Below are 22,480 nucleotides of genomic sequence, written 5' to 3' on the forward strand. Positions count from 1 at the left end.
CGAGAACATGAAGCTTCTCGAGCCTTACATGCGAGACTTCCTCGTGAACGGGAAAGAGTGCCGAGTGCTTCGTGATTCTGCAGCTACAATGGATGTAGTTCACCCCTCTTACGTAGAACCCGATATGTTCACGGGCGAGTGCGCATGGATCAAGCAAGCCTTGGAAGCTCATAGCGTGTGTCTGCCCGTAGCAAAAGTGCTTATTGAAGGACCTTTCGGAGCACTTGAGACGGAGGCCGTAGTGTCATCTAGGCTGCCCCCCCAGTACCCGTACCTATTTTCGAACAGGTCCGATCACCTCCTGCGCGAGAAGGGGCTTTTGTTTGGTGAGGCTAGCGTTCAGGCCTTAACCAGACCGAGAGTTCGGGAGCTCGCTGCAAAGGCGGTGGTTGCGGGGCCGACGTTGTCGAACAATGAGAAAGGGTCGGAGGCGCAGCAAGCTGATATTCCGAGCACGTCAGAACTGGATAAAATTGAGCCTGTAGCGTTGAAGGCACCAGGTACTGGAGAGGAAATGCCCGACAAGGGAAAGTTAGAAGAGCTTCCGGTCGAGCTTCCGGGACTAGGCTCAGTGACGAACAGGGAAGACACTGATCAGGTCATTAGTGACTTACTCAGTAAAGCACCGCTGTCGCCTGAGCAGAAAACCGAACTACACCAACTCTTACAAGAGTTTCAAGGTCAATTCTCTGAGAGGCCTGGTAGGACTTCTGTCCTTACGCATGATATAGAACTTACCTCCCCAGAGCCAGCACGATCCAAGGCGTACCGGGTGTCACCCCGCCAGCGCGATATTATGGAGGCTGAGGTAAAGAAAATGCTACAGCTCGGTGTTATTGAGGCGGGTGAGAGTGATTATACCTCCCCCTTGATTTTAGTTGAGGTACCGGGCAAGGAACCTCGTCCTTGCGTCGACTACCGCAGGCTTAATTCCATTACTAAGGATCAAATTTATCCGATCCCTAACATCGAGGAGCGCCTTGAGAAAGTTAGTAGCGCTCAGTTTATTTCCACCCTAGATCTTGTCAGGGGTTATTGGCAGGTTCCACTTACAGAGGAGGCTAGTAGGTATGCGGCGTTCATTTCACCAATGGGAACATTCCGTCCTAAAGTTTTGAGTTTTGGTTTGAAGAACGCGCCATACTGCTTTTCAAGCCTCATGGACAAAGTGTTGCGGGGACAGGAAGAATTCGCTTTACCGTATTTAGACGACGTAGCGATATTCTCCGCCTCCTGGTCTGAGCATATGGCACACTTGCGGGCAGTGCTAACCCGCCTGCGCGAAGCGGGCTTGACAGTCAAGGCTCCCAAGTGCCAATTAGCACAGGCCGAGGTTGTCTACCTCGGTCACGTGATTGGACAGGGTCGTCGCCGCCCCTCTGAAATAAAGGTGGCCGCTGTGCGAGACTTCCCGCAACCGCGCACGAAGACCGATATTCGGTCGTTCTTGGGTGTCGCCGGCTACTATCAGAGGTACATCCCCAGGTACTCCGATATCGCGGCTCCCCTGACGGATGCTCTAAGAAAAACAGAGCCCCAAACAGTCGTCTGGAGCGAGACAAAGGAGAGAGCTTTCAGCGCCCTAAAGAGCGCCCTAACAAGCCAGCCTGTGCTACGATCGCCAGACTATACCAAAGGGTTCGTTGTTCAGTGCGATGCTAGTGAGCGAGGCATGGGCGTTGTACTGTGCCAAAGGGACAATGGAGAAGTGGAACACCCCGTCCTGTATGCTAGTCGTAAGCTGACCTGTCGTGAGCAGGCGTACAGCGCCACTGAGAAAGAGTGTGCGTGTCTCGTGTGGGCCGTTCAGAAATTGTCATGCTACCTAGCCGGCTCGAGGTTTATCATTGAGACGGATCACTGCCCTCTCCAATGGCTGCAGACCATCTCTCCCAAAAAATGGCCGCCTCCTGCGCTGGAGCCTAGCTTTGCAACAATATTCCTTTGAGGTGCGTTACAAAAAGGGGAGTCTCAACGGTAACGCCGATGGCTTAAGTCGAAGCCCCTAACGTAGGAATCCGCCTCAAAGTTGTTGGTTACTGATGTTTTCTTCCTGAGGCAGGATTTTTAACATATTGCTTTTGTTTAGTGTTTCAAAGTGATTATGTGCTTTCTTGTGCAATTTTCCAATTTGTGGACGCGTTCTGAGTGCTGCTTGACTACTGTAAGGAACTAGGCAGTAGTATAAAAGGGGAAAGAGCCTGGCAGAGCTTAGTGAGGGTTGTCTCGTGCTTGCTGACTGAGCGGTTGCGTTTCGGCGTAGTTCTAACGCTTGCTGGGAACGAGCACAAAAATGGCAACTCTCCCGAAGTCACTTTGCAGTGCCCTGTATGAACCTGAACCTGAGAACGAGGCCTTCTCTGTGCGCTGCGCTCAAGCAACGTCGAGGGACCACCGGTTTCGTTTACGAGCATCATCGAGCGACATCCCTCTGGACAGCGGATGCAGTCCCCTGACCATCGGGATCTCCTTCTCCCGGCGGGGCGGTCTGTTACGTCTCGCCTACAGCGCGCGGTATAGCCGGCGCGGATGCACCGGATGCCGCGGCTTCGTTCATCGCTGCCGCAACGCCTCCCGCCAAGCGCGTCCAGGCAGGTTTCAGTGCCACGTGTCGTCGTGCGTGCGTGTTTGTGTGTGTGCATGTTTTGCCCACGCTTGTCAAAGCGCGGCAGCCGGGGAGAGGAGCTCTCCAACTGGGAGGCGAGGAGGTCTGACCGGCGCCGGCCTGGCGGACGCGCCCGTCACGCCTGAACATGTTCAAGCGTCGCCGTATCGGATGACTCTTCCCAAGCCGTTCCCTCTTGCCCTCGACTCCGTGGGTATAAAGGGGGCTGCCCCGGACGCCAACGAGAGACTTCGATTTCTTCCTGCGAGTAACGTGGTCGCCCTGACCGGCTGCTCTTTTGCGATGCCAGAATAAACAAGTTGTTCTGTTGCCAGTCGACTCATCCTTTGCCGGGACCTTCGGATGTTTCCTGCTTTGCCCCAGGCCGCCAGGCCAACGCTACCCTTGGGGCTTGCAACCCAAATGCAACACGGTCGTCTCGTCTCGTTTGCCCCGACAGTTTTCAGTTGGCCAGCGATGGCCGCTTATCGCAGAGGGCGCTGCGATCTGGACAAAGGGGCGCACTCAGCGCCACCTAACAGGCACTAGAGCCCAGCCCTTAGCTGAAGCACTTCCTGTCAGCCTAGCGTTTTTTGTTTTCTTTTTTATTCAGCCACCGTCATATGTTCATACTTCTTTAATCGCTTCGTCTGACATAATTATGCGCGCGTGTGTGTGAGAAAGGGGGGAGGGGTTGTAAAGTGCATTTCCCACCATTGTTCGCGGCTTAAACGTATCGCCGGTCTAAGTTAAATTTTCTTGAAAGAACAAAGTCCAGGTGGCAGAAACAGCGTTTTCCACACTTACCGCGAACGGAAGCGCAGCTTACGGGGTGAAAGACGCATGGAGGAAAATTAGGTTGTCGGGGAAAGTAAATAGCGCAGTATCTGTCTCACATCTAGGCGGGCACCTGAACCGCCGTAAGGGAAGGGATAAAGGAGGGACCAAGAGAAGAAATGAAGCAAGAAGTGTCGTAGTGGAGGGCTCCGGAATAATTTCGACCACCTGGGGATCTTTAACGTGCACCGACATCGCACAGCAGACGGGTGCCTTAGCGTTTTGCCTCCATAAAAACGCAGCCGCCGCGGTCGGGTTCGAGCCCGGGTACTCGGGCTCAGTAGCCGAGCGCCCTAACCACTGAGCCACCGCCGCGGGTGATGGAGGAGCGCTGAACACGCATCAATGCGGCCGGTGCTTCGACGGCGCTTACCGCTACTGCCAACGATGTGTTTCAGTAAAGTATCTCATATCGTCCGCTTTTGCAGTCATTCTAGTTCCATTTGCGCATTTTGCGAAATTCGCTTATAGTGGTTTCGCAGAGCCCATGCATTCGTAGATTGTTACGGTAACTAAATGCCATGTTTCTGATGCTTTATGCTCACTACATGTCTTCTGTGGGTTACTGGGAACATTGTAAGGATGGCTTCGTAGCCCGTTATGACATAATACGCGAAAATGCGTCTCATATGCATTTAAATTGCGATCGAACCTTCGAAAATATTTTGCGGTGTGCAGAGTGAAAGTGCTCTAAAATATTTAGTTGATCGGTTTAGATGCGTGAAAATCCGTTGCGCGTTTGCGCGACACATCCTTGCTTTCGCCGCTGCCTTTTATTAGGTACTCCTCCTCCTCTTTATGTATCTATCTTTTTATTAGGTACTGTCGGGAGCTGAGGTGATGTGTAGCGCTCACTGCTGCGTGGGGCGCTGCTCTTGCGACGCCTTGTTGCGTTTGTGTGAAGCATCAGGGCCGCAAATGGAAGTGAGCAAACCTTTACGCCTCTATTGAAGAAATAGGTCACTTTCTCGCCTGTCGCGATGACATACGCTGCCAGAAGATGGCGGGACAGTGAAGTCTGACCGAAGCTTGAGAGGTAATTCGCACCCTTCTTGCTCCCGACAATGCATAAGCGTGGCTGGCATGCCTGCATTTTCCTCAGTGCGTATGGTTTCTCCCAGTGATGTTCCATGCCGTAAGAGAAAATTCCCTTACTTATACATAAAAATTTTATTTTTGTACACTTTTTCACCTCCAGCAGAATGAAAAACCCCCGAATTTTAAGAGCGATAGCTCCTAAAGGGGCCCAGAGGCGGGCAGTACGGTCCGGGGATCGAACCCGGGAGCACTTCCTGTACGAGTCAGTCGCTCTATCGACTTGATGGCTCAGTATAGTTATGGTGCTCGGCTGCAGATGCGAAAGACATGGGTTCTATTCCGGCAGCAGCGGTCGAATTTTCGATGGAGACGAAATATTTGAGGCCCGTGTACTGTGCGATGTCAGTGCACGTCAAAGAACCCCAGGTGGTCGAAATTATCCAGAGCCTTCCACTACGGCGTCCCTCATAGCCTGGGTCGCTTTGGAAAGCCCCCTAAAACCAAACCAACCAGGTCCTCTAGCAGATCGCAAGGCGAGGCCAAATTGATCCACAGTTTGAGTTAGGAACGATGCCAGTTCAATAGCTTTAGAGAGATACCCTTAGGTAAAATAATTTGAAGTGAGATAGTAATTACTCGCCAACACGTCGCGCTTAGCTTAGCTCATGGCGCGACACTCTGGATTAGCGGTGGTCCCGTGTAAGATCATTGGACCTGGACGGCGTTTATTTCAACTGCGAGTTCGTGCGAAAGCTGTAAAGTTTAATTTCGTAGCCATGTGACTGTTCTAGGCTTGATGCTTTAGTTACTACCTTTTTTCAAGTCTGCTCCACTTTGGGAGATTGCCCTGAACGCATTCGATATGTGAGGCAGCGCGAGAGAATAGGCGGGGTGGGACAGCCTTGTTTTCGTTCTATTAACGTTTTGCACACAACCCTGACATCCCATCTCTCGACGAAGTCGTACAATGACGGCAGTAATTTATCGATCAACCAAACAACTATAGTGTGAACGCGCTTTCGACGCGTTGACCGCGCGAGGGAGCTGAGGGCTGATCACCGCGTCGGCCTTGTCTCTGAATCATTTTCCTAGGACGCGTGAAACTTTGTGCAGTTGCAGTGGTCGCAACTGTCTTACGTTGAGAGTTATCGGAGGCGGCTGTAAGGAAAGCCTTTCCACGCAGCATCGATCGCGTCGTTTTCTTTCTTTTTTTTTTCTGCGTTTGTAGCGAGTCTGATCCTTTCATGGCCAGGCCGTGTTCTTTACCTTTAGCTGCGAAAATTTCCCTCATTTTGCTGCGCTTAAACTTTTGTTAAAATTCGCGAAGATTTCCTTTCGCCCCCGGGTCCAATTTGAAACCGGCAATTCTGCGGTGGCTCAGTGGTTAGGGCGCTCGACTACTCATCCGGAGTTCCCGGCTTCGAACCCGACCGCGGCGGCTGCGTTTTTATGGAGGAAAAACGCTAAGGCGCCCGTGTGCTGTGCGATGTCAGTGCACGTTAAAGATCCCCAGGTGGTCGAAATTATTCCGGAGCCCTCCACTACGGCACCTCTTCTTCCTTTCTTCTTTCACTCCCTCCTTTGTCCCTTCCCTTACGGCGCGGTTCAGGTGTCCAATGATATATGAGACAGATACTGCGCCATTTCCTTTCCCCAAAAAACAATTATTATTATTATTATTATTATTATTATTATTATTATTATTATTATTATTATTATTATTATTATTATTATTATTATTATTATTATTATTAACTTCATTACGTTCTCCTCGGGAATACGGCGAAGAAGGGACCATACAAGCCGAATGGATTATTCGGAAACGACTTGTTAATAAATTAATACAACTAATCTAGAACTGCAAAAATAAGCAACCTCTGCCGCAGTGTGGCATTTTTCTGCAGTTCTCGTCCTTTTAGATATGCATACTTTCGCTTGACCTGTACCTGTAAACGCGTTTTGTATCAGACGAATGCCAGTCATATCAGCAGTCAGGCGAAATTTGGGGCCTCAGCGCACGAATCAAAGCCTCTTCCCATCAGGTCGCTTTGTCGCCTTCATTATCCACGCAGTAACCAGCAAACCAAATTTCACTCGCGTAACGACACCGTCGATCCAAACCCCGTGTTTACGGAGTCACTTACGGCTCTGAAACGGCGCTCATCAACTTAGTCATCCGGCGTTGTTTTAGCCTTTCTACGGTCTCCGGTTCATCGGGGCGTAAATGCTCGTCCCGTGCAGGCAACAGACGAGTATGAGAGCGCGAAGAAAGCGGGTAACACCCTTTCCCTCTTCTCTCTGCTCGACTCTCCTAAGCGCAACTTGGACTGGCGCCGGAGAGTATGCTGCCATGTCGGGGGCTTGTCTAATGAAGACGAACATATATGCTTTTCTGGTGGAGAAACCCGCGCTGGTTTGCGAAGTCTCTCCCTCGCCTCACTCTCACTCTCCTCCTTTCTCCACCGCGCCTTTTTTCCCCCTGGTCGGCCGCGCAACAACCGCGCGTCGCCGGCAAACGAGCTCCCCCGCAAGACGCGCCGCCCGTGTCTCCTTTTACACGGGTCTCGAGGAGCTCGTTTGCATGCTAAGCAGGGCGTCAGGGGGCGTCGCGCGCGCCCCCTCGTATTAAGGAGGCTCCCTAAACCCCGACGCAACGCAGAGCAGGGACACCCTACAGTGGTGGCTTGCTTGCTTGCCTCGCATCCGCCGCATCGTGTGCTATATAGCCGGCAGTGCTCGTTAGCGTTCCGGGCTCTCCAGCGACGCTGCGAGTGCGTAGTCTGACGCGTGCCCTCTGCTCCCCTCGACTCCCTCCCCCACTTCCCGCTTTCCCCTGCGCCTGTCGTTGTCGCGGACACCGCCAAATTATGTCGAATCCAACGTCGTGACCCTCCTGCTTTTTTTATGTGCTCTCTCTCTCTCTCCCACCTTCTGCTTGACCAAGAGTGAGAAAGGAGGGAAGTTTGTCTCCCCCGATTTGGAGTTGAGAGGAGGAGGAGGAGGAGGTTTAAATTTTCTAACCTCATTTGCGTCGGGCCGTTGAAGAAATGAGACCAACGTTATTTATGGGCTCGGGGTCGAAACGAAGTTTTATGGTCAGTTAAGCCTCGTGTTTCGCAACGCAGAGGGGAGGTCGCGTCGGGCCAACCGGGCCGCTGGTGAAGGGCGAGACATCCGACGAGCGCGCTGCGGTCGCTAAATAGTCTGCGGTGTAGTGGTTAGTATTTTTTTCTGTTAAGTTAATTTAATGCAAAATGCGGTGCTGCCCGTTGTTAATGCTATGTGTCTTCCGTGAATATGTTTAACGGTCGCGTACTTCGGCGTCCTCGTGGTCTATACGTTATGTTGCCGGGAAAAACGCCCTATAGACTGGCTCATAACGCTGAGTAGAGTTGAGTTAAGTGAAAGATTTAGTGGATGCCCAGACAGGCTCGCTCCTCTCGGCAGTCGTAATCGACTTGACTCCCAACTGCGGACGGCTACCCATTTCCCAAGCATTTCACCCTAAAGAAGCCGAGCACCAGGCAGCTTTCTCCGGCCTGGTGCTCGGCTTCTTTAGTGTGAAATGCTTCGCAGAAAAAGAAAACCTTGTGCCATGGCACTCTTTGGCCACAAATGCCATTGCGCTATAAAAAAATCATCATAATTATCGACATGTCCAATCCTATGCACTTCTTGAAGACAAAACTTACGAAGTCTTCGAGCAGTGGTTATCGCCCGCTTACTACTTAAGGGCAGTAATTGAATTCTATACTCGTTTTAATAATTGGTTTTTTGGGGGGGAAAGGAAATGGCGCAGTATCTGTCTCATATATCGTTGGACACCTGAACCGCGCCGTAAGGGAAGGGATAAAGGAGGGAACGAAAGAAGAAAGGAAGAGATAGGTGCCGTAGTGGAGGGGATACTCGTTTTGAATGCGTGCTTTCGCGCATGCGCAGAGGATGTTCTATTTTGATCATTTTATTCGTCATGTTTTGCTCGAGTGTTTTTTGTTCGTATGCGATGGCGTTCAGCTTTATTTTTGTTTGCTGTCTTTCCTTTTGTTTAATTCAAAACTTGACGTCATTATTCGAATGAATAGGATAAACCAAAACAGTTTGCTTCTGTCAAGCATGGATTTCTACCGTCGGCATTGTCATAGCCACCTCAGTAGCTTTTATTGCAGTTTAGCGGATCGACCAGCTTGTTGTGAAGCGCTTAGCTATTGCATATAGTAGGGGATATTGGGCACCGAAAACCTATTGATCGCCCCGAGTATGAAATGAAACGTGTCCTCCACCAGTACACTCTTCTTTCCACTCTCTCCCCGCCCATATGCGTAATGCTGTGATCTTCACATGCGTTACGCATTTTCCCAGTCTTTCAACGTGTTTGTTTTGACTACTGATCCGGAGTTCCCAGGTTCGAACCCGACCGCGGCGGCTGCGTTTTTATGGAGGAAAAACGCTAAGGCGCCCGTGTGCTGTGCGATGTCAGTGCACGTTAAAGGTCCCCAGGTGGTCGAAATTATTCCGGAGCCCTCCACTACGGCACCTATCTCTTCCTTTCTTCTTTCACTCCGTCCTTTATCCCTTCCCTTACGGCGCGGTTCAGGTGTCCAACGATATATGAGACAGATACTGCGCGATTTCCTTTCCCCGAAAAAACCAATTAATATTAAAACCAATTATTATTCAACGTGTTTGCATGTTTAGACTTCCACGTTCTGAATGGTTGCATACTGGCGGCTGTTTTTTTGTATCGGCGTCGTCGTTCGAAATTGCCGAGAATACGAAACAACCGTATGGTTCCACGGCGCGCTCAGAACATTTCACGGCTTTAAATATGAACGCATATGCCCGGAATTCTCGACTTCCTCGGAACTTTAGTCTCCGAGTTCGCGCGCAGTTTTTTATGCTGGGCAAATTAAATTCCCCAGATTCACTTTGCACTTGTTGGCCGCTCGCGGCTGCTTTTTTTGGACCGACGCATCGCCGTTCCGGACTCCTTAGCATTTAGATCACTTTTTACGAAGAGGCTTTAGTCGGCCGTCAAAACGCGTCCAAAGTAGATCTAGGAGGCCGCAAAAACATTTGAGCCTCTTGTCCAGCCTCAGCGGTGTTTCAGTGCCAGGCGTATAGTTGAATTTTATCCTGCCTTTTTGAAAGAGCGAACTTTTATTTAATGATCTAAAAAAGGGGCTGTGGCTTAACTTGGCTATCCCTGGAATTCCGCGAAAAGCAAGCACGCTTGCTAAGCGTCTGAGGCCCGTCCATGGCAGCTCCGCTACTCGCTCGCGACAGCCGTTCTATATATACCGACACGACCATGTGGCTATGACGTGATATCGCATGGTCTTACGACACCCCCATTGGATCTCATCACGTGGCTTCACATCACCCCATCGGATGTTCTTAAGGTCAAAGGTCAACCCAAAGGTCACCCAATGTCAAAGGTATAAGGTGAACTAAAGGTAATGGGTTAAAGTCATGGGTCAAGGGTTTGACACCATAACTGCACCACATATGGTCATACATGGCTATCCTTGGTTGGGCTGAAGTCGTTCAAGGTCGTTGTGCGGGCTACCCGAAGACTGCTTTACCTAGCGTAGTGAAGCTTTTCGCTTCAATATGGAACAATGTAGTTATCGATTTGTTCCAAGAAGCGTGTCGGGCTTTACGGGCAAAAGTGAGGTCATTTCTTGGTTCCTGCGCTTTATCATGCCTGCTTATAGTCATCGTGTGAGCATCGCTAGGTGCTCCTCAGCAAAGAAATGACGGAGGAGCTTGTGACAGTATCCCTGCGAGACTGCGGAGTGATTTCCCGCAACTTCTCGGTACCAGACGTGGCGCCGATCTTTTTCAGTACCAGGCGTGGTACCCGAAATTGTTATTGGGTCCTTTTATGCGTGACAGCCTCACAGAGAGCGACGTTTCGGCTTCCTCGATGTGACGGCCTCTCCCCTCGCGAACGGGATTCGATAAATAGTGCTTTTGTGAACCACTTTTTTAAAATGAACATTGCTCTGAATCTAAATTACCGTTGTCAGATTAATCATGTCGTCGTTCTATTCCTTTCTTTCGGAATTCTCATAAGGCCGTGGCAGCTGAGAATCCTTGCCCCTCAGCGAGCTGCACAAAAATCAAATTTGCCCGTTGTTTAGGGGGAAGCATTATTTCGCGAAACTCGACCGGCCATTCTTTCTTCCCGCTTCTATCACTCTTCTTTCTCGCCCTCTTCGCCTCTCTTTCGCACGTGGCCCAGGGACGCTGTGTCGCCTGCGCAGGTCCGCAAGTTTTTAATTAAACTTCGGTGAAAGATGGCCTCTCCTTGTGCGCGCGGTATTGAAAAACTTGTGGAATTCGGGCGGAGCCTTCCAAAGCAAAAAGACGTTAAATTCGGACCTTTCGGCCCGTGCTAGCTGATATATGCCCTCGCCGACTCCTGCCCCCTAGCGCTAAGACCGAATTTCTGCGATTTCACTGACGTCGATTGTTTTAACCCTGTTCCTTTTTTTTCTCTTTGTATAACCTGCGTCCTTCACCGAATTAGAGCTTCAACTGAAACTACCAGCGTGATTTAAGAGCTTCGATTGCGACCGCGTTTATGTTCACACCAGTCGTTGTTTTGATTGCTAGCTGTTTTTTTTATTCGTGGCGTCAGCTCTTGAAAGTTTCGTTACAGGAATTGAACGCGTGGTTATACATAAAGTTACAGTGACAAAAGAAAAACCAGCCTCGGAGCTAAATTTGTCTACGCGTTGGCCTGAATGCATAATGCTTAAATGCCGAATGCTTAAATGCATAATGCCTGAATGCATTCGGAAGCGCCTAATGATAGCCTTTTGTTTTAGTAATATACAGCAATTGCTTATTTAATTTGTCAGCATTGTTAATTATAGCAGAACGTTAGACTTACAAAGCTTGATATTATTGTTCACCTCGCTGCGACTTCACGGTAATGTGCGTGTTGCATTTCACTTTCTGAAAGATTGAATCCTACGAATTTTATTGCAATATGCATCAAGATCACCCGGTTTAGTGATTCACTGACCCTCGAAACTGCGGAGCTTTCTTAACGTGCTTCCTTTCGCCAAAAAGCGTCCATAACTGAGACACCGGAGACATTGCGCAGCCTGCTTTTACGCAGCCGGCGAATGTGTTGAATCTGGGCTGCACACAATAAACATAAAAGGAGTAACAATGCGAGCAAGCTGCCTTCTTGCGCACTTTACGCATAATAAATTTCCTTAGTCATTCTATAGACTGTCCATAGATTTCATTCTATAAAGTCTATAGACAAAACTTAGATAATAACCTATAGGCAACGCAAATCCTATAGACAATATATAGATTTATGGCCACATGCTTTACTAGACTTTCGTCTATAGGCAGTCTATAGACTATGAACAGACAAGAAGGATTATCTGTATGAAGGCAATAATAAGAAGTGTATAGACTGTATATAGACAATTTTTATAAGTGGTATATTTTATAAAGGGAAGTACTTTAAAGGACAGCTTTCTTTTTTACTCCCATGTAGGCGTATTTGTGTTTAGTGCATAGTTTAGAGCTCCTTACTTTATACGCGAAAGCTTTGTAGACGGAACACGGCGTTGTATCTCAGTGGCCGCTCGCTGTTTCCCCGAGCTTTTATGCATCTGAGCCGCCGCGGTGGCTCAGTGGTTTATGGCGCTCGGCTGCTGACCCGAAAGACGCGGGTTCGATCCCGGCCGCGGCAGTTGAATTTCGATGAAGGCGAAATTCTAGAGGCCCATGTACTGTGCGATGTCAGTGCACGTTAAAGAACCCCAGGTGGTCGAAATTCCCGGAGCCCTTCACTACGGCGTCCCTCATAGCCTGAGTCGCTTTGGGACGTTAAACCCCCATAAACCAAACCTTTCATGCATCTGAGCGTTTCGCATGCCCGTTTTCCCACTCTGGACTCGCTTGTCGGACTCGGGAGATTTTCTTCGCTCATTCTTCCTCGCAAGCGTTCAGTCCGTTCTTCGAGTAGACAGTTAACAAATCGCGCTCTGTACCCGAGACAACCGGTGGCTTCTAAACTTTTGCGCTCCTCATTGCCGAGTTGCGCTGACCGGTAACCCGGAAACAAGAGCACTCACGCGCCGTTACTCGAGGCCATGCATTCAATTAGCCGCGCCGCGAAGTCCGAGCAGGCGGCCGGTGCAATCTCCGTCTGGTGCGAATCCCAGGGCAACCGAGCCAGCTGGAGGCGTGCGCTTCGCCGGTGCACCCCCGACCGGCCAGCTTCTGCGCGATTAATGGCTGCGCGAGCCGCTGCCAACCGGCCATACCGCTCCGCTGCTCTCTCGGCGCGGTCAGCAACACGCCTTCTTTACGCCCCCCCTAAAGAAGAACGATCTTGCTTTGTTTCTTTCCCGCCTTTGGCCGCCTCTGTTGCGGTCTCGCGTGAGCTTTGTTGATTAATTGTGCTGCCTTCTTCTTTGTCGCTAGCCGAAACGGTAGCGGGCGCCAGATTCGGACGGTTCGTTTCTTTTTTGTTTCTTTTTTGTTTAGTTTCTGTTTGTTGTTGTTGTGGGTTAGCCTTTTTCGTTTACACCGCTTTTCGACGCCTCCGATGACTGCGCACGCCTGAAACGTGACCGGTGTGTCGTTACATCGCCGAAATCGTTAATGCGATCACGCAGTTGTACGGCCCCACGCGCCCGCCGGTGCTCTGCAGCGCAATTGCGTCGTTCCCTCGTTCGGCGATAAATGTCGGGGGAAAAGTACGGGAAAACCTGCAACGGCAGTCGTTCCCACCGGCTGCCGTGTAGTCATTCGTGCTATTACTGTTTTGCGCTGCGACGCTACCGTAATGGTGTGCGAAACCTTCATTTCCTCTGTCTGCAATCACTGATGCCCGACGATTTTACGCGAAACCTCCAGGACCGGTTGCTATGCCGAGGTCTGAAAGAAAATGCAGTTTGTAGCGATGGGGCAGCGTAGCTGATTCTATTCCGATTCTGTGTACCACTTTTTTTTTCTCCCTTTTCGTCCTTCGTTATGAGTTAAACCCGTGCCATGCCTTGCACCCCTAATGCCTCGGTCTGCCTGTGGGCGAGGAGAAAGATAAAGATTGAATACGATTGCAGGAGACAAGTCGGTATATTGTAGCGCGGTTATAACGTGACTACTGGGTCGGGTTCAAACTCGAACTCTTCTGTGCGCTATTCCTGCTATGTGTAACCGGTTATGTTTAACAGCTATGCATAACCGGCTATGTTTAACAGCTATGTGTAACCGGTTATGTGTACAGCTATGTGTAACCGGTTATGTGTAACAGCTATGTGTAACCGGTTCGTGAATGTTCGTGAAAAATTTCAAGGCAGCAGGGTCGGCTTTTCAGCCGTTTATCCTGCCACTTGTGATTGCAATAGAGCTGTCATGGTTGACAGAAGTGAGAGTGATACTCCTCCTTACCTCGATAGAGGTTTTGGGCTTCGGGAACCCGGAGTTCCCGGGTTCGAACCCGATCGCGGCGGCTGCGTTTTTATGGAGGAAAAACGCTAAGGCGCCTGTGTGCTATGCGATGTCAGTGCACGTTAAAGATCCCCAGGCGCTCGAAATTATTCCGGAGCCCTCCACTACGGCACCTCTTTCTTCCTTCTTTCACTCCCTCCTTTATCCCTTCCCTTACGGCGCGGTTCAGGTGTCCAACGATATATGAGACAGGTACTGCACCATTTCCTTTCCCCAAAAAACCAGTTAATATTATTCGGGAATGTCATAACTGTCCAACTATAGCGCTTGAAAATGCATCCTGTTCCCTGGGAACTTTCGACCGACTCTGTACGTTTCGCAAGGCCCTTTGCGTAGAAGCCTGAATCAAGCAATTTACTCACTGCAGCTGTACACTCTAAACAAAAATGAGTAAAAAGAGTGTAAGCCGCCCTCTAGTGCATTCTCTTTTATAAAATGGAGTGCGTTGGAGGACAGTTTTTTTCTCTTTTTACTCCCATACAGGCATCTTCGGGTACGTAAGGGGAGAGAATGCGGTGTGAAAAGTACGAGTAGAATTTTCACAAAATTCTTTCTTCGTGCTTTGTTATCGTTGTTGTGTGGCGCTCGCTTAAGTTTTCTTTTTCCGTTGTATTCAGGAGGACCACGCCCAAATCGAAGCCGAAGTCAAGGACGATGTCAGTGCCGAAAGCCGGCGAGACTCGCATTCCCTGTGAGTACACACCGAGCACAAAGCGCGCGTTTTTTTTTTTCGGCTGCTTGACGTTGTCTCGTATTTCTTTAGGTAGTATCTGGCGCCCCCCCCCCCCCCACCCTCGAAAAAAATGGCGCCAAGACTAGCGCGCCAAATTTCTCCGAAAAAAAAAAATGGGGTATACAAAAAAAAATGAGTGAGATTGGGCAAATGACGAGAAAGATACGCGGACATTGTGAAAAATCGCGACAATGCGCAAGACAGGATGGTTGCAGCATTTTGCTTTGTGTCAGTCTATTGCTAATACTCGTGTACATCGAAAATTATACAGCGTGCGGGATGTTTTCAAGTATATATTTGTCGGAAATACTATAATATTGTTCGTGCGAAGAGAGATCGTGGGGCACCTTGTGGGTGCGCGCGATGGTCCATCTAGGTTACGCTGGTTTGACTAAACATTAATCTGGCAGAGTCGACAGGTACTTGGAAACGCATGATTCAATGGCGTCCTCGTGGCAATAAAAAGTATAAAATTGTTTTAATTTTTGCGTCCATGTATGGACGCTAATTAGCTGCGTTTTCACTTACGAGTTGCGTACTGCCCTTACACTGCCTGCCTGCGGAGTCGGCCTTTTCAAGAATGCGTCTTTGCAGTCACTTATTTGCCTAATGTTTTCTACCTCTCAAAATTCGTCAAATTTGGATGGAAGCTGACATCTCAAGTCTGCGAAAGTAACGCGCGAGTACCTGCTACTTAATTCAATTCAATTCTTTATTTTACCATATACATGGAAGGAGCTCTTGGGAAGCAAAAAGCTGCTCGAGGCAGCTTGACTGGGCCCAAGAGACCACAACAAGGTAGGGCAGCGTGAAGTCCACTCAATGTACATTGCAAATACAGGAGAAACGGTACTTGAAATTTCAGTATGGGGCGCAGAATTTCAATATCATGTCGAAGAATCAATATCGGAAAACATATTGCATACATGGAAACGACAAACAAGGAAAAATAGTTTATACACGATTAAAAAGGAACGGTAACATCAAACACAACAAAATCAATATCTTAAGTAATAACATGCAAAGCAGTGTTTAAGTGTTGATCTCATAATATATTAAGGAATTGCTGCCTCAACTCATTTATCGTAGGCTTGGTATGAAATATGTACGTGTTTATAACTGAAGGGAGATTATGTTTTAGTGTCTGATGTTTATAATTAGTACGAAAGCGCGGAATGTACTAGTCATTAGTGCTTCTGGTAGAAACGATATGTTCGTGACGCTGTAGTGATGCGGTTGAAATGAGAAATTCATGAAATGGGCTATTTGAAGCATAAAACGTACGTAAAACCCTGAAGTCGTACAAAGATGTCACGGGAATTATTTTGTAGGTTGTAAACAAGTGCCCAATGTGTCAGAGGTATGGGTGATTTCCGATGTAGCGGAGGATTCTTTTCTGAATTCTAAGAATTTTATGCTTGTTTGCAGCTGTAGCCGTTTCCGCCAAGTCACAATCACAACCCACATAAAGAAAGATACGTAGTATTGGGTTTCTTTAAACCTAGAGTTCGTTGCCGCCAAATCGTCACAGTCTTCAGTACCTGGCCCCTGATGGCACGGCACAGCTTAATCGAAGCCGCCGTTTAAGCATCGACGAACACGCGACGGAGTGAGCAAGTTATCCCGCATTCGCAAGTCTCGGAGGTATAGTCTCGCGGCGGAGCTGCGCTCAACGGCGTTCAATTCTCTTCCCAGCTCTCGCGCTCGGAGTCGTTATCTAGTTGCTCGCAGAGCTCCTAGTCGCGAAGTTCCCGCGGCATCCGGTCCCGAGACTAGCAGGTCACCAACGCCGTGATGGGGCCTCAACGGCTCGCTGCTCACTGGTGCGGCGGGGAACTGTATTCCTTCTGCACCCCACCCGGCAGAGGTCGTTGTCGCATAGGCTTTGAGAATAATTAGTGTTTCGGGAGCGAGGGATCCATGCTCCCGCGAACTCTCCATCACAGTGCTCCGGTGGTCCGCTAGCGGTCGTCAGCGACTGGCTCATTACGGACATCTCCGTTTCTCCGTCTCTTCCCGAAGAGTGCTTCAGTGGCAGTGTTCATCCCGTCGCAATTGGATCGCGGAGAGTAGTCGAGTGGATTAGAGCCACGCATGGTCAGGCGACGAGTCCTCACGAGGGCCGCTGCCTTGCTCTCGTTTGCGTCTCGGGTTTCGTCGCGTTTTGCGCCAGTGAGCACTAACCGTCCGCGTCGCTTAATCCAGCTCGCCCATTCAATGTTTCCAGCGCGTTTTTGATCGCCACGTTATAACTAGTGGTAACTAAGCAAATCTTGCGGTTGCTCGTAATTGTCCTGGCCCATGGGACGTCTGCTATATGCGGCCCTTAATAAAGAAAATTAAGCCGTGTACATGAGTAGGGCACTCACTCGCTGTTCGATTGGCGCGTTCGTAAAAACGGATGAGTAGGGTTTGGAGCAGGTTCCAAGATGGGGCATGCAGTGTGGTGTGTGGCGTTCGCACACGTAGAAAAGAAGGGAAAAAGCGATTTCTGTGGGCTAATGTGGCGCTTGCATGCTTTTGGGTTAAATGACCACCAGTAACACACACAAAAAAAATGCTCTCGAAGGATGTTAATCATTTACTGTCTGTAGTCCACTTAAAGCCACGCGTTGAGCTCATAATTGCTCTATTAGGCCCTTCAAAGAAAAATGGGTTATGCAGTGTAGGTTAGGATATATCATTTAAAAGAAACAGAAAGAACAGTGCACTGTGCCTTTTCAATATTGATAACGTTTTGTTCATTTTCCCCTTTCCCCCTCCATTGCGTTGCTCAAGCGGCTTTTTCCGAATGATTTTTTTCACAAATCTTCCAAATGGTTCTCATTCAAGCAGTTCTTCCACATAGCACTAGAGATTGTGTCAGAAGAAGCCGCATTAGGTTTAGACGCATAGGTTGCTGACTGTCACCATGAACAAAGGAATTATGTATCTTTATTTTTTTTACGTAAAATGAAGCAGCGTTTGGCACAGAACTCCGCTCCACGTTGTTCAATCGCTTTAAGCGAGTGCTTTGGGAGTTTAATTTCTTCCTTCTTTTATTCGTCAGATTTGCCGTATCTTGTTGCGCATAAACATCAAGGACACTGCGAGGCCTGGTATATACGAGGGCATTTCAGTCCAGCGACTCGCGTATGTTGAAATGTCAATATGCCTCGTAGCATTTCGTAACTTGTTTGCAGTGGGTTCAGCAAACAGCGTTTTTGTCTTCTCTGCTGAAAAGGGAGTACGTAACCGCGCCGCGCTTGTTTCATGCGGCCAGTTCTCTTGCGTGCCGTGGTAGAAGCACCAAAGGCTTCCACGGCAATATATGACACCCGAAACGTCTGTAGGTGGGATGCAAATGCTTTGCAAAAGTGAAATTGTTTCGTAACCTAAACGAGTTTAACCTCGCTTTTTCTGTCCCGCTTTTCTCAACAATTATGCCATAATATTGGAAATATGATAGGTTAATACTGTAAAACCTTTTTTAGTTTGTTCTTCGTAACGAAATATCGCGACATGCGCTGCCTAATACAGCCCTTAACAGCGATGTGTTTGTCGGAAGAACATCATCAATATGAAGCAGCTAGGTAACGACCCGTACTCAAGTGACCAAAATGAGGCCTAATTTACTGCCTCCACACGTCAGAATTTCGGGCCACAAAAAGGTTACGTAAGCTGCCATCTCTGTCTATATTTTGTTGAAAGACTTGCGGCTCTTCAGTGGCTAATTAAGTAGTATCGAAGATTGACCCAACTTTGCTAATATTGCTTCAGTGTAGAAGTGGAAGCGCTCGAACTCAACCTCACTGGAACATTGTACAAAGTCGTATGCCTAACCAGACAGCCTGTTTAGACGACCTTATAGCATTCGACGGCAATGTCAAGTAAAATGCACATGCGTTTAAAACTCCAAACTTGTTTCAGCCGGTCGCGCCGTTGAATCCATGACTGCATTGTTTTGCGCTGCCCCCCCCCCCCTTTTTTTTAAGCGAAATTTATTGCCCCAGGGCATCAATGATGGGTGAAGGTGTGATGAATGATGTAGTAGAGATTAAATGAATGGAAAAAGGTTAGCTGATTTGATGAAGTCCAGTAGAGAACGATGGTAATGTCCCTGCGTCCAGGCAATGTATGAAACAGGGTTGCTTGGCGAAAGACCCGCTACCATCAGGTGCCGGATCCTTGTAGGCTTGAGAGCTGGGCAGTCCCACAGTATCTGCTGCTTTCCTCACCTTTCTGGTGTTCCACGGGATCGGATGGCGCTTATACAGCTCACTGTCCCCGGCAGCGCGGAGATGAGAACAGTATACAGAACACCTAGTATTATATACACGTTGAGCGCTGCCATTACCTCTTCTTATTTCGTGCATTGTTACGATCGCAGCGGTGGCCTAGTGGTCTGAGCAACCTCCTCGCATGCTGGAGGTGCGGGGTTCGATCCCCGGTGCCGCCGGGTACCCACCGGTGATACAATGGGTACAAGCTTTCCCCTGGTCTGGTGCTCGGCTTATTTAGGGTGAAGTGCTTGGGAAATCGGTCGTTCACTCCACCTTCAGTAGAGGAAAATACCTTGTGCCATGGCGCTCTTTGTGTGGCCACAGATGCCCTTGCGCCATAAAAATTCATCATCATCATCATCATAATTATCATCATCACGAGCTACATTGTGATCCTTTATAATTGAGTGCTTGGCTTCACTCGAAGTCGGACCGTCACGAAGTAAGCGCTTTTTTTCATGAAGTCCTAGTTCTGGTCTGGTTGTCCTGCTCCATCTCCTAGCTATAAAATTGGTTCGGTATTATTAAATTAACACCTTCTATAAGCATAGCGCTTACTGCTGGGCAAGTTGGTTTGACATTTTCTTAGCTCTTCTATAAGCAAGCGTTAGGTGTCGCCACCACCACCAGGTGTTTCCGCATGCAGAGTGCCGTGATAAAGACAGTTTTGCGCGGATGGGTGAGGCTAGGTTACACTTCTGTTCACTCCGAAACGATGATCACGGAGTCCTTCTCGGTCTTGACGTCATAAGATCGAAGTCAGTTTCGGAAAAAAAAAAGAACACGTTTCATTTTATATCCAGTTTTATCAGGAATGAATGTGGGTTTGGTGACGAAATTACATCAACATTGCCAGGACGAGCCGTGGAGTTGATTTTTATTTAAAACCGAAATGGAACGGAGCCGTCCTCAATCTCCATTTAACGGAGGTATTGCTTGCAGTAAACGCTGCGAATTTCTTATGGAATTCACGTATGTTTTCGAAAAAAGGCTGGCATGGTTGGTTTCTTCACAAAATGATGATATTTTGTAAACTTGTGTATGTCTATTTACAATTATATGGCGTTCTGCGCGATGTAAGTGGAAGTTAACCCCGGGTGGAGAAATTATCCGGAGCCTTCCACTACGGCATTCCTTATAGTCGTGAGTCGTTGGGACGTTACACTACTCAAAACCAAGCATTCTCAATTTTTTAGGTATTCAGCTACGTCATTTTAACAAGACATACTTGAACTGCACAAAAAAATTATTAGACCACACACCATACTCAACGGCATCATGACGGCAGTTAACTGCAGTACAAAAATTCTAGGATAACGCAGCAAATCTCTACGAATTCTAGCGTGTATAACGGAGCGGCCTGCTCGTTAACGTTGATTCTGTTAATTAGACAGGTCGCGTAGACTGAAGAATAGCTTTCAGGTTACCGCGACTGGAACGCCTCTCACTCACGTACATATTAAAAACGGATAAAGGGAAGCGGTGAATTATCTTATCCGTGGCGCGTTTGGTTCCTGTCCCCGTCCCTTTGGGAGGTGGCAAAGGAGCCTCTTAAAACCCCTTGAGCAACCACCTCGTCTGCCTGTCTTAAAAAAGGTGGCACCATCGCCAACTTTTTCGTGTGCGCCTCGTTCCCCTGTCATGCGGTCTTGTTTTGCCAAGAATTGCGCAGGCCTCATATCTCACTTCGTCCGCTCCGCTTTGGCCAAAACGTTTGTCCCCCTTTGTGAAACGCCTCTAGATGGCTCACAGCGACAGGCGCGGGTTACATCGTGCGGATGATGCGGAGCAGACAATGTGGGCTTACGGACTGTGCAACAGCGCGGCCCTTGTGTCTTGTGAAACGTAAGCCGGAAGCTTATGTCAACTTCAGCGCTTTCTTGACAGAGGAGGAAAATTCGAGGAGCGCTCTAAAGAGGACAGATCCCTTCACACTTTGTGGGACGGTTTCACGCTGGGTTTTTGTGCTCGCTTCTTTGTTTTCGAGCGTCACCGCCGCCTTAGTTTGCGCTCGACGCGTTCGAACATACAGCCTGTATACGAGCAGCCCCAGCAGCAGCGAGGAAGGCTTTAATGGCTCCGCACACCGCGCGTTGCTCAATTTGGACCACCTTTTTCTAAAGATTCTCGGGGCGTTCTTTGCGAAAGCTGCGTCGCCTCTCAGGTTTATTTTTCTGTCAGTTTAAGCCCCCCTCCATCTTTGGACGTATATAGTTGTCCTCGCTGTTTCACGGCTGGACTCGCAGATAATGTATGGCGATGTCTGGCCTGCCTCGTCGCCACCTCCCCTTGTTCCGCCCGCATTTACTGTCCCTCTCTTATTTTCTCCTCTCAGCACCTTCTCGTTCCCGTTGACGCCGCTTCGCGAAAGGAAGCTCTGAAAGCGCTTAGCGCAGCAAAATTGAGCTTTCGCCGCGATGTGCTTTTGCGCACTGTTGGAGGCGGCTCTAAGAAGAAAGAAAAAAGCAAGACAGGAAAAGCGATCCGTGCACAATGCGGGGGGAGTTTAAAGCGTCGGCGGGGTGTGTGTCTCGTACATAAAGCAATGGCCGAGCCGGCGAGTGGAGAGGGGAAAGTGAAAAAGAGCGTTTCGCAAAGCGAGGGCGCAAAATGGCGCGAAAAACAAAATGAAAGAGGTGACGCAGCAGAACACGCTGGCTCGAGCCAAAAAGGAAAGCTTACGAACTAAACCAAGAAGTGGTGAAGAGAGAAGGAGAAGAAGAAGAAGAAGAAGAAGAAGAAGAAGAAGAAGAAGAAGAAGAAGAAGAAGAAGAAGAAGAAGAAGAAGAAGAAGAAGAAGCTATATCTGTGAGACCCGGGGATGAGAAAGCGCTTTCGAGCGTGGGCTTGCTGCGCGGGACGTGGTGTGAAGTGAGAGCCCCGGGATTTACGCGCCAGTATGACCCACTCTGACGGGTTTACGCCTCGCGGCTGAACGCGGTCCCCTCCCCCTCCCCGTCCGTCACTATACTTACATACACGACACGCATGGGCGGTCGTCGGGCCGGGGAGGGAGAGCCGCTCTGCTGTCGTCTGCTGTCGGCCGGCAGCCACGCGAGCGCCTGGTGCCTCTCTGGGTGGCCTCTTCAGCCGCTTGTCTCTGCGAGGGAGGGGAGGGGGAGGGGCCATTAGTAGCCCTATACGTTGGCGCGAAGAAAACGTGCTGGAAAACTGATGAGAAAGGCCCGTGAATACAGTAAAGCCAGGGGTGGAGTTATATAACGATTACATTCCAATGCTATTCCTTTTTGCCTTTCGTCAATAGCTAGGGGCCCACCACGCGCCCGGTATTATCGCCAGGATTAGATAGTGGTGGTGAAAAAATTAGGCAGTGGCTTAGCTCTGGTTAAGCCTGGATATACAAGCGAAAAGCTTCAATTATGCTTGGTTTGACGTCATGGTTATGCTTCGTAGCTTAGCTGGTATTGTATACATCGTTTATCTACAGGCGTAGACTTTGTTACTCAATGGCATATGTTTGCGAGTTAGACACAGAAGTCGTACCGCGTGGTCGTTGTA

General features: G+C 49.1%; 1 protein-coding gene across 4 annotated transcripts in view; it reads left to right on the plus strand.

The window, feature by feature from the left end:
* Positions 1 to 22,480, plus strand: part of Shrm (shroom) — a 484,278-nt gene that overhangs the window by 379,954 nt on the left and 81,844 nt on the right. For all 4 annotated transcript variants that reach the window (XM_077662860.1, XM_077662861.1, XM_077662862.1 and 1 more), the window contains one exon: positions 14,584 to 14,657. In XM_077662860.1, coding sequence (XP_077518986.1) covers positions 14,584 to 14,657 — 74 coding nt within the window. The remainder of the gene's footprint in view (positions 1 to 14,583; positions 14,658 to 22,480) is intronic.

This window comes from Amblyomma americanum, chromosome 4, assembly GCF_052857255.1.
Source record: "Amblyomma americanum isolate KBUSLIRL-KWMA chromosome 4, ASM5285725v1, whole genome shotgun sequence".
In the NCBI taxonomy this organism is placed as follows: domain Eukaryota; kingdom Metazoa; phylum Arthropoda; class Arachnida; order Ixodida; family Ixodidae; genus Amblyomma; species Amblyomma americanum.